We start from the raw sequence: 12,237 nt of genomic DNA, 5'->3' as shown, positions 1-12,237 counted from the left end.
CCTCAACCATACACTTCCTGCCTATGGTTGCCATCCAGTTAATTCCTATCAAGGATTAACACACTGATTAGGTTAAGACTTTTATAATCTAATCACTTCACCTCTGAACTTTCTTACATTGTCTCACACATGAGCTTTTGTGGGAAATCTCATATCTAAATCATAACAGATATTCACATTTTAATTTTCATAGAAAAAAAACCATTTTGAATTATAAGTCACCATTCAATTTGAATGGTCTATTTGGAAGCTTACAGTGGTCTAAGTATTGGATTTTCATGGCAAATGTCATTTCCTGTATTTATGGCAATATGCTAGTACACTGCCCAAACAATGACCTGGAATCAATAAATGAACCACTATTTAGCATATTATCATTCTAGTTTACATTTGTCAATGCCAGAACTCCGAATTATTCCAAGCTAGAAAGTCAAGATTAGAAATCTAGAAAATAGCTGCATTTTGGTACATTTAAATATATGCTGGGAAAATATGTGGGCAGATGTATGGAGGTAATCATTAGAGCCACTAAAAGTTATTGGTGGATCACACTTGTCTTGATGTAATTGAATATAATTCCAAGAAAAAAGCAAAAAAAAAAAAAAAAAAGACACAACATTATGTTCATTGGGAAAAGGAAAAGGTGGCAATGCTCATTCCTCCATTCTTTCATCTACATTCAAATATAATATTCTCTGCTCCTTCACTGTCTTCTGTAATGAGTGTAGCTCAACACAGGTGTGATGTTCAATGTTCTGGCTTGGAATTAGCCTTAATTGATGATAAGCTCCACCTTCATTTCATTGGCCCACAAAAAAATTCCAAAGTGGTCTTTCAAAACTGCAAAGCATCACATCCAAATTCAAGATCTACATTCTTACTTCTGAATTGAGAATTTTGCATTTTAAAGTGTGTTCTCTTCTCCATCCCATGAAAGAATTCAAACCAAACTTCCCAATGTTACCTATCTTCAAGGTGTGAATACAAAATTAGCTAATTAATTTTACTTACATAATACTAAATTTAAATATTTCTTAGCTTTAAAAAATGTAGACTTATATCTAGGCTGAACAACTAACTCCATATGACTTATTTTCCAAGGCAAAATTATTATATACAAATTCTATGGGAATTTCTCCAATTATGAGTTAATTTTTCCATCTAAGGGTCATACTTGACAGAAATCCTCTATCATACAGCATTGTAGTTTTACACTTAAGTTATTTTGGGGACTTATTGACTAACATTTTGCCATGTTTATTAAAATTATTAAAAGTAAATTGTTAAAGCAACATATTCTTTCTACATAGTATAAATGGTTTAAGTTCATTTTTTTGTTATAACAATATACCTCACTAGATAATATAAAACAAAGAAGATTTATTAGGGTCACAATTGTGGACTCTGAAATTTGGATATTGGTTGGCATCATAGGTTCAGCATCCAGTAAAGTCCTATTGATGGATGGAATCACAGTGACAGAAATACCTGTGAAAGAGAGGGATGGAATGGCATGACAGGAAACCAGAGAGAGGTGAGTGTCCATTCTTGTTATTTAAAATCAATGCTCTCGTGAGAACTAACTAGGATTTTATGAGAAACCTATGGTTCTATGAAAACCTAATGGTCTTCTTAAAGGTTCCACCACATCTTAACATTGCACCCTTGGGACCAAACCAACCCCAACACATGAACTACTGGGAGGCAAACAACATCCAAACCATAGCAAGAGATTAAATATGTTGTTCTTTAGTATGCACTTTGACAAATGTTACCATTGTTCTACTCAGTGTATTTTTCACCTTCAAGCTATTCAAGGATGGTAATGAAATATTCATTCAGTTCTTTTTCAAATTAAGTTCATGACTGCTTTTTTGTTTTATGTAGTATATTAAGCTGATAGCTTTATAATATTGCAGAGACATATTCTGCAGTTTTAAGTTATCTTTGGCTATTTATTATTAGGTACTAAATAACTGTGGATTCATGTTTTATCCTTATCTAGATGTGATTATCGTTCTTTGTATATCAAACTTGTTTGTGTTTCATAAACAAAAGGAATAACCTATAATAGATTTCATCTCACTCCAGTAAGAAAGGCAGCTATTATGAAGACAACAATAAATGTTGGTGAGGATGTGGGGAAAAAGGTACACTCATACACTGCTGGTGGGACTGCAAATTGGTACAGCCAATATGGAAAGCAGTACAGAGATTTCTTTCTTTCTTTTTTTTTTTTTTACCTTACATAACATTATTTTTTATTGGTTGTTCAAAACATTACAAAGCTCTTGACATATCATATTTCATACATTAGATTCAAGTGGGTTATGGGAAAGGTAGCAGAATACAACAGTTACTAATATGGCATTATGTTAAAATGTGGATGTGTAACGGATGTGATTCTGCAATCTGTATTTGGGGTAAAAATGGGAGTAGGGAGATTTCTTGAAAAATTGAGAATGGAACCACCATTTGACCCAGCTATCCTACTCCTTGGTCTATACCCAAAGGAGTTAAAAACAGCATACTACAGGGACACAGCCACATCAATGTTTATAGCAGCACAATTCACAATAGCTAAATTATGGAACGAACTAGATGCCCTTCAATAGATGAATAAAAAAATGTGTCATATATACACAATGGAATATCACTCAGAAATAAAAGAGAATAAAATCATGGCATTTTCAGGTAAATGGATGGAGTTAGAAAAGATAATGCTAACTGAGGTTAGCCAGTTCCCAAAACCAAATGCCAAATGTTTTCTTTGATATAAGGAGGCTGATTCATAATGGGATAGGAATAAGGAGCATGGGAAGAATAGACGAACTCCAGATAGGGCAAAGAGGTTGGAAGGGAAGGAAGGGGGCATGGGGTAATTAATGATGGTGGAATTATTATCCAAAGTACATGTCTGAAGATACGAATTGGTGTGAATATACTATATACACAATCAGAGATATGAAAAATTGTGCTCTATATATGTAATAAAAATGGTAATGCACACTGCTGTTATATATAAATAAAAAAAGAAAATGTAAAAGTACTAGAGGTTATTTATTTTCACCAATCAAGGAATTAAATCCTTGAGATATGTAATAAATCTATGGAAGGTCACACTAATGTAATAATTGAATCAGATACCTTTTCCTCTTAATATAGTGTTTATTATGATCAAGTACGCTTTTTCTGTAATAACAATTATACCTATATTTTCTGCTCAACAATGATTTGTGCATTGTTCTCAGCACAATGGATATTCAAAAAATGTTGACTAGATGATTCAGTGAGCTTAGAATTAAATAAAAACTAACTCAGGCAAAATTCATATAAAATTAACATAAAATTTACATAAAGTTAATAAATTGAGTTAGTAGGATAGCATTCTCTAAACAAATTTAAGCTATTTTATCAAAAGATGAAAACCAAATTTTAATTAAAACATATTAAATGTTCTTTCTTTCAATTAAGGTCCAATAAAATAAATATCTTATTTATGGATATTAAAAGTCAATAAAATATATATATTTTTTTACTTTGAAAAAAAGTAACTGGGATGTGTCCTGGTGGAAGAGTACTTGCCTAACATTTATAAGGGGTCCATTTCCCATTCCCTCAATGAACAAATAAGCAACTCAAAGGTCCAATGTTTTCCCTCATATGCAGAAGCTAGAGTAAAATTAAGGATAGAGGAAGGGAAGGATAGAATAACATAAAGAATCCATCAAATATAAATAAATGGACAGGTGAAAGGAAGTCAAATAGACTAGAGGAAGGAGAAGGGGGGAGAAGGAGACAGAAAAAGGGGAGGGAAAATTAAATTGAACTGAAATTGATTTCCACTTTTGTATGAGTTTTTCAGAAGGAACTCAACTACTATGTATAAATGTAAAGCTCTAATTAAATTAGAAAAATAAAGTAAAACATGAATCACATTTTCTTTGCTAATGTATTTAGCAATTTATACATTATGAAATTAGATTTTGATCAATTTTATGATTAAGAAAATCATTAAGAGACATTAACTCTTAAGTATTATGAAGCTAGGGATAAAAACAATGAAGAATATATACTTTATGTGTTTATAAGAGTTACAGAAATATTAAAATTGCACTTAGCCTTATCAAATTATCATTTTGAGAAATAAAAATTTGATTGTAATCTTAGTGTTATGATCTTCTGCTGGGTCAGTTGGTCCCTTATCCAAAGTGTGACTTAGATATGTAGACTAAGGACACTATATTCATACCCAAAGAGCATGAACAGGTTTTAAGATCTCAGGGAGAACCCAGCAGTCTTCCCAAGCTGGTCCCAGTTGGACAGAGAGAGCAAGGCAAAGGGAAGGACCTGGGCTTTTATCCTGGCTAAAGCAGGACTGGGGAGAATTTGTTCCTCTGGTAGGACTTGTGTGGTTTGAATTCCCCGCTTGCCCATGATGAGAGAAATTCCAGGCTTTCTTACCACCTTGCTCAGAAATAGCTTCAAAGTCTAGAGTGACAGTGTCACTTAAAGACTATCAGCAATTGAATGTCAAAAAATGGAGTCAGATCCTTCAGTACATTGTGACATTGTTATATATTAAAATTAACAAAGAATTCAACCCAGAAAGTTTAACCAGTTTAAGTTTTCTTTTTTTTTAAAGAGAGAGAGAGAGAGAGAGAGAGAGAGAATTTTAATATTTATTTTTTTTTTTAGTTTTCGGCAGACACAACATCTTTGTTTGTATGTGGTGCTGAGGATCGAACCCAGGCCGCACGCATGCCAGGTGAGCACGCTACCACTTGAGCCACATCCCCAGCCCTTAAATTTTCTTATCATATTTTTTTATTCAAAGATGACTCAGATTTTTACAAATATAGTAACCTACAACCAATTATATTTTAAATATATAACATCTTGATGAAAGAAATGTGAAGCAAAAAAATAGTAATTTTTGTTGGTTAATCTTCATATCTTTTCTAAGCCCTAATTACTATACACACACGTATATGTACCGTATATACACATAAAATACAACTTTAATTTTAGCTAATTGTGTTTATTTGTTTTGCTGAATTTAACTCTAATTCTCACATCATTTTTATAATACTAGCACTTAATAAAGATTTATAAAATTATTGAATATTGGTCTGGAGGTGTTGCTCAGTGGTAGAGCGCTCGCCTAGAATGTGTGATGCACTGGGTTTGATTCTCAGCACCACCTACTCAAAAATAAATACAATTTAAAAATTCATCAACAATGAATAAAATTTTTTTTTAAAAAACATTATTGAATAAATTACTCATTCACTTGTTAAGACTCTATCAATGAAATTTCATGTTTAGGACAAAGGATCTTGAAATGTTGAGTACTGAAAAGTAGTATTATATTAATATGATAAAAATAAATAGGAGAAAAACAAATCTGCATATTTACATTTCTCTCCCAAGTATATTTACTTGAAAATATATTTCCTTATAATTTCTACATATGAGGGTTTTTTTGAATAGCATAAATAAGAATAATGTATTGAATTGAAAATAATTAAAATATTGAGATTTTTATTGGTAATAGCATTCAATACATTTTTAAAAATTCTTGTTATTTTTATGTAATAGAAGTTACAAAGTTAAATGCCTAATACTTACCAAGAGCAAGCAAATAACATAAATTATGAAATAGTGCATGTAAATAATTACAAAGAAATTTGTAGTCATCAAAGAATTAAAATATATTCTTTACAATTGAAACATCAGGGTAGCCAATATAGTCAGAGCAAAAAGATCCAATAATTATCAAGGAATTATTCAGTTAAAATGTAATGGAATTTCTACAGAAAAATAAACAATAACATCATCTTAAATATGTGAAGTGTGAATTATATTACTCAGGTTGAAAATCTGAAATCTCCAACATTTTTGAGTGTTGAAAATTTCATATTTATAGCATTTTGGATTTAAAATTTTTGAATTAGGGACACTTAAACAGCAAAATTTATGTAGATATTGCAAAATTGGAAAAACTTCAAAATCTTAAAAACTTTTTGCTTCAACTATTTTCAACTATTTTAAGGAATACCCCACCTATATTAAGTCAAGAGGAGAAACAAGGAAAGAAAACAGAAACTGCTGGTATGGGAGTTGGGGCTCAGGATTCCAGCCCTGAAGAAGAGATAGATCATGGGAGTCCCCAAGCTGATGGTGGGAATTGATAGCAGGATGAAAACTTAGCACCAGCATGAAAGACCACTGTCCTGCTCAGATTGAAGTAGGTAGGTCAACTAAGGATATATACTTCAAGAATGTATACTTCTTTGTGCCTGAAATGCTAGAGAGGAGGTAAAATAAATGACATAGGATTTGGTATGGAATGAGTACTAAGAACACACAGAAAACAAAACAAACTACAGCAGAGAAACCATAAATTTTAGCATAGATAATTATAGTTCACTGAAATTTATTATCATGAAAAAACAAGTTTCTTATTTATGAAAAATAATTTATTTGTTAGAAATAATGAGAAAATAACATATCTAAAGAAAAGTGTCAGAGAAATTAACTAGAAAATTATAGTTCCTTGTGTGGGACATGCATATAGAAAAAAAATGCTTAACCTCATTAGTAGATTCTTCAAGAAAATATAAAATAAATGATTTATAGATAAAGTGTCCTAAATTTTAGTGCTAGAAACAATATGGTAACTTATACTTTTTAACATGTTTACATTAACAAAATTCTATTTAAAAAATGACTGTAAATGAGATGAGGCCTAGTATTTCCAAGGTGCTATTTTGTCCACATAGATTTTAAATTTCAACAGCTGATGTTTCTACTTCATATAAGTGATTGCCCCCAAATGTTTTTTAAAAAATAAAATATGTATTTTCCTTTGGACTTGTTCATTTTCCAGAACCCATATTCTATTACCCATGTACAAGACAATAGCCAGGACAGTCCAATGACAAGCCCATTGTAACAGTAATTACATTTGCTGAAAAGAAGAAAAGAAGACTGTTTATTTCATCCTTTCTTTGCATTGGCTGGTATTTGGATTCAGCAAGTGGGATAGATTGTCTGAAACCCTGTAAAATTCCATTACTATATTATTTTAGAAGGTAAAACTATTGAAGGAAATATTAAATGAGTGAAGCTGTTTTTGAAAAAATATACGTTTCTGATTTAACAATTTAGGTTATTATGAACATTGTGTTGTCTTGTTCAGTTGTTTTATTTTATGTCTCCTATTTGCAGTATCTTATCCAATAAAAAATTTGAGTTTTTTATTAAACGTTTTACAGATATTTGCTGCATTTCAATAAGATAGGAGACACTAATTTAGACATTTTTGAGGTTTTTAATGTATAAATTTTATGAAATTATTGCCCCAAAGGACTAAGTTTTCTGATAGACATAGACAAACCAAAAATTTAAATGAAAAACATATGTTATGTTAAATCATGATATGTACTTTGCATAATATTTACTTTTAAAAATGAGAAAGGGGCAATGGGGTATGAGTTTGCAATTTTAAATAGACTGTCTCACACAGTCCTCATTAAAAACCTGTAATTTGAAAATGAATTTAAAATAACTAGAAAGTTAATTTCAGAAATAGCTTCAGAAAGATTGTTCCAAGGAGAATGATCAAACTGTGCAATAGCATTTGTCCTTTGGCATTTTTGAGGAGCTCAGAATATCTGAGATGAAATGAGTTAATGAAATAGAAGTGAGATCAGAGAGGTAATGCAAACCTAATCTGATAGGTCCTTAGAGACTATTGTGAAGACTTACACTGCAAATGAACAACTTACAAGTTTTTATAGAGAAATGAGATGCTCAGACTTTCCTAATTAAATAAAAATATAAATAAATAAATATATGTATGTATACATATGTGTAAACTAAAATAGATGGTAGGGGCACAGCTGGTAAGAATGAGTTCTTAATATTGCAATAAGCTAGATAATAGTATTAGCTTTCTGGTAGCAGATGCGATCAAAAGTCACTGTGGGTGAGAACAGAATGCATGAAAAAGATAACCCAATTCCTTTGCTCTGGGTAATTATCATAGAATTCTCATCATGTGAGCTGCCATCGACTAGACATGTATAATTGTTGTGGGTCAGGGTGACGGTACAGAAAATATAGATGTGATGATTAGAAGCTAAAGTCTGGACACATTAATTTTTAAATGTTTATTTGAAATGTGGAATAGCTATTTGTATATATGCTTTACTAGAAGGAGGTGAAGAAGGGAAGTGTAAATTTGAGAGCTCCAAACTGAATGATGTATATCTCAGTTGAACTATAGATATAGATATAGATGTAAATGATAACTGGGAGACTGCATCTGATGACTAAGGGCCAGAATCGAAACACCAAAGAAAAAGACTAGGGTCAGAAACACTTCAAGATACTGAAAAAAAAGAGAAGGAACCAGCTAAGAAGACCAAGTAAAATAAAAGAATCATCAAAATAATAAAGGATCCTGAAAAGTCAGTTTTACTTAAAACAAGGGAAGAGTGGTCAACATCCACCTTAGTGCTTAGGAGTCACTGTCACTCTTTTTCTTATTTGTTTGCTTGCTTTTTAATTGTTATGCCATTTTATTTACTTATATAAGGGTGATATCTAAGTTATTGGGATCTAGTCTATATGTCTGAGAGCAACAATGAACGAATAATGTTTGCTCTGAATATAAAAGTTCAAATAATGTAGATAATTGATTCACATGGAAGCATACCCAGATATAATACATTTTTTTTTCTGAAAATTATTGAACATTCTAAATAAAATAGTGAAATAATGTTTTAATTATATCTGGTAGAAACTATTCAAATTATTTTAAATTTATCTTACGTTTACATATTCAAAGCTAATTAATTGTTTTATTTAACAAGTAAGTAAAGATAAGGAATAAATATGCTTCAATTTAACAAGTACACAGTCCATGGAAATCCAGTGATAAAAAAAATCATATTACTGGATATATTGCGTGCATTTAGTGACATAAAATTATTTATACCACGCATAGTGAAACTTATTATGTGTATTTTCTGGAGAAATTTAATAATTTCTCTTTAGTTCATCAGCATGAGAATACTAAAACCTTGTCCTTCTGTCTCTTAAATTCGTCTTTCTTGCTAAAGAAATTCTGAACATCTTTGAAAAATTCTAGGAAATGCTAGAGTTAGATCTGGTAATTTATTTAATTAAATCAAATTCTGATTAGAGCATCTGCTAAGTATATTAAATATAAAATCTGTTAGGTACTTTCTTTTTATAAATGATATATTGGTAATTTCATAATCAAGGAAAGAGAAAACTCTGATACTAACTCATAAGTTAATTGACACAAAAAATGGTAGTTGAATTAACATTGCTAAAATATCAAGTTTAAAATTTGCTCTGTCTTATTCTATCTGGTATCAATGTGACTATTTCAAAGCAATTTAAGTCTACAACTTGAAGGTACCCTGGTTTATTGTGGTGCTCATAATAATTTAAACATTAAGTTGACTGTTTAGTGTGTAGTAGCTGTTGCTAATGAAGTTATTGAGTTAGTCTTCAGAAATTTTCCAAAAGAGTTACATAATAACACATACCTATCTGCTTGCAATTTGTGAAATATTTACTATTTTCAGCCTTGACAACAGAAGAGTCAATTGTCAATTTCTCCCTTATTAATTCCACCTGTGAATTACCATTGTCTGGCATGTGCTCCTTAAAAGATGAATAATTAAAGAAAACAAATAATATTTGCCAGAGAAAATAGATAGCGTGTAGTCTCCCTGTGACTATTTTGATTTAGGTTTTACATGCTGGTGAAGTCAGTACATTGATCAAAAGCAGATAATACAAGGTCAAGTTTTCTGCATGGCAGTCTTTCAAAGATTTGCAAATGATTTTCATGCAGGAACCTTTTCCTTCTTCCTGCCTATGTCTTAGTGTGCCTATATTTGGTTCTTTAGACAATCTTAACCTTTATTAAGCACCGTAAGATCCTTTTAGATTTTATTTCTACAAGTCCTTAGCTCTTTCAATATTCCCTCAAATACATAACTCTTAGCAACAGTAAAATAATTAATTTTTAAACACCCTATAGTTTGTCAATATTAATTTTGAATTATTACCCCAGACTCACCAAGTATTTCATGAATTATTCAATCAAAGCCCCCCCCCAAAAAAAACAACAAAAACAAAGAAGAGAGATTAAGGTTTTTCTCTTCTACATAAGATCACTGACATTTCATTTACTATAAATACAATCCAATGGTTGATAAAGACTTGAAAAAAACTTAATTTATTATCCACAACTATATATTTGTGTGTGTATATATATATATGTATATATAATACTTTATATTTCCAAAGTATCTCATATTCTTCCATGCATAGACTTCAGTGGTTCAATAAACATTTGTCAATATTTAAGTAATTAAAACAACAAATAACAATTCGTACCAAAGATCATTTATAATTCCACCTCACTTTAGTACCAAATTCCAAGCAGTAACTTCTTAACTGCTTTTTCCCTGAGTAAATCATACTTTACACTTAAAGATGTAAAGCATTCATGTCTTAAGTGAGATCAGACTGCCTCTATGGATTAAATAAAATGAAATTAATTTTTTATAAATACTAGTTTATTTCAAAAATACAAAAATATAAATATACATTTATAAAAATATGAATGAATTAACACAAAGACATTCTTCAACTAAATAAATTTGGCAGTAGTAGTCATTCCTATTTCATCAGCGATATATATTTTCTATATTATTTTACAAAGCAGTTGCACAATGTTTAATTTAATAGTAAAGGTGACTGAAAATCAGTTAAGAAAGCATTTATAAAGTTTTATACCTAAGAAAAGGCACAAAAAGCCTTTTAAATATTTTTATTGATTATTAATGTGATATAATTTCCTTCCAAGGTTATTAGGCAAAGAGGGTGAACTGGTTATTATTACTGTTTTAAAATCTATATCATTCATATTCATTCACGGAAACTTACTGGTTAAGCAAACCCTTACTAAGACAACACCTACGTATTGTTTGTAATTTCAATTTTTGAAAAAATTCCTCCAAGGAGGAGAATGCAGGCCACTCATTCTAGTAACGAAGATAGTTCCACTAATATTAAGTAATATGCTTAGTCTCGGTCACTTTCATCACCCCCATACATATCAGCCAGTTTTTTAAAACGAGGACCCCAGTCGCTGAGGTAATCATAATCCTGGTTACAATCAGCTGTGAGAGATTCTAAGGAACTGAGTGAATCTGCTATGGAATCATTCCCTTCATAGGCATACGTTGCCAGTGAATCATAAGGAGGTGCACTTGGGTCTGAGTCGTTTTCTTTTAATCTTCGATGGATAAAATCTTGTACATCAATATTTTCCCATAGGGGTATAGTCCTCCTTATCTGAAAAATAGTTTCAGGCATTACATCTCTTCTAAGTTTACTGTCTTCTCTTGCTTCCGGATTCCTTAATGTGCCAATGTCAAAAGCCTGTGTATCTTCTTCCCCACCGCCTTCGTCATTGTACGTCACAATATTGTCGCGGACATCATCCTTTGAAATTATGAGAGGTTCCTTTTTTCTTTGTCTCTTCAATGCAGCAAACAGCACGACTAAAACTATTTAAAAACATGAGAAAATAGTGAGGTTTCATGATGCGAGGTAAAACAGCATGCATACTTCAGTGTGTGGAAGTTTGTGAGACTGATTGGCAGGAGGAGTATCCTGTACAAGCACAGAGTGCCTTGGGCCAATGAATGGATGCAGTACATTGATAAAAAGCAGATAATACAAGGTCAATTCATTTTTAAGGTCTATGGGCCTCTGATATTGAAAAAATATTGTTTAATCTGACACATCACTCCTTGAGAATGCACATATGATTCCAAATACAGACATGTTGAAGCACCAGTTGCTTTTATCTCAAGAGAATTTTTGCAGCTATTGAATATTTTCTCAATGACCCAAGGCAATATATACAAATCATTTACTCATCTATAGATGAATATATGCTTATATTTGCATTATAGTCTTATATTATGTGTGTGTTTATAAACACACATAAGAACATTAATATGTATGAACTACTGATTTAATCCTATTCCAAATTGGGCCATTTTACTAAATCTTTAATTGGTCTGGTTTTGAATGTCTGCTCAAAATTTGAAATAAATTCCAACTGCTACATTACAATAGTTAAGCTCAAGCATATCTTTAACTTGTACCTATCTT

The 12,237-nt window shown here is 31.1% G+C and overlaps 1 protein-coding gene across 1 annotated transcript in view; it reads right to left on the bottom strand.

The window, feature by feature from the left end:
• Positions 1–5,780: 5,780 nt before the first annotated feature.
• Cdh9 (cadherin 9) overlaps positions 5,781–12,237 on the bottom strand; it is a 144,042-nt gene continuing 137,585 nt past the window's right edge. Inside the window, exon 12 of the mRNA XM_015496426.2 lies at positions 5,781–11,624. Coding sequence (XP_015351912.1) covers positions 11,137–11,624 — 488 coding nt within the window. The 3' untranslated portion in view covers positions 5,781–11,136. The remainder of the gene's footprint in view (positions 11,625–12,237) is intronic.

This window comes from Marmota marmota, unplaced genomic scaffold, assembly GCF_001458135.2.
Source record: "Marmota marmota marmota unplaced genomic scaffold, marMar, whole genome shotgun sequence".
NCBI classification, from domain to species: Eukaryota; Metazoa; Chordata; class Mammalia; order Rodentia; family Sciuridae; genus Marmota; species Marmota marmota.
This window is presented reverse-complemented; position numbering and strand designations above follow the sequence as displayed.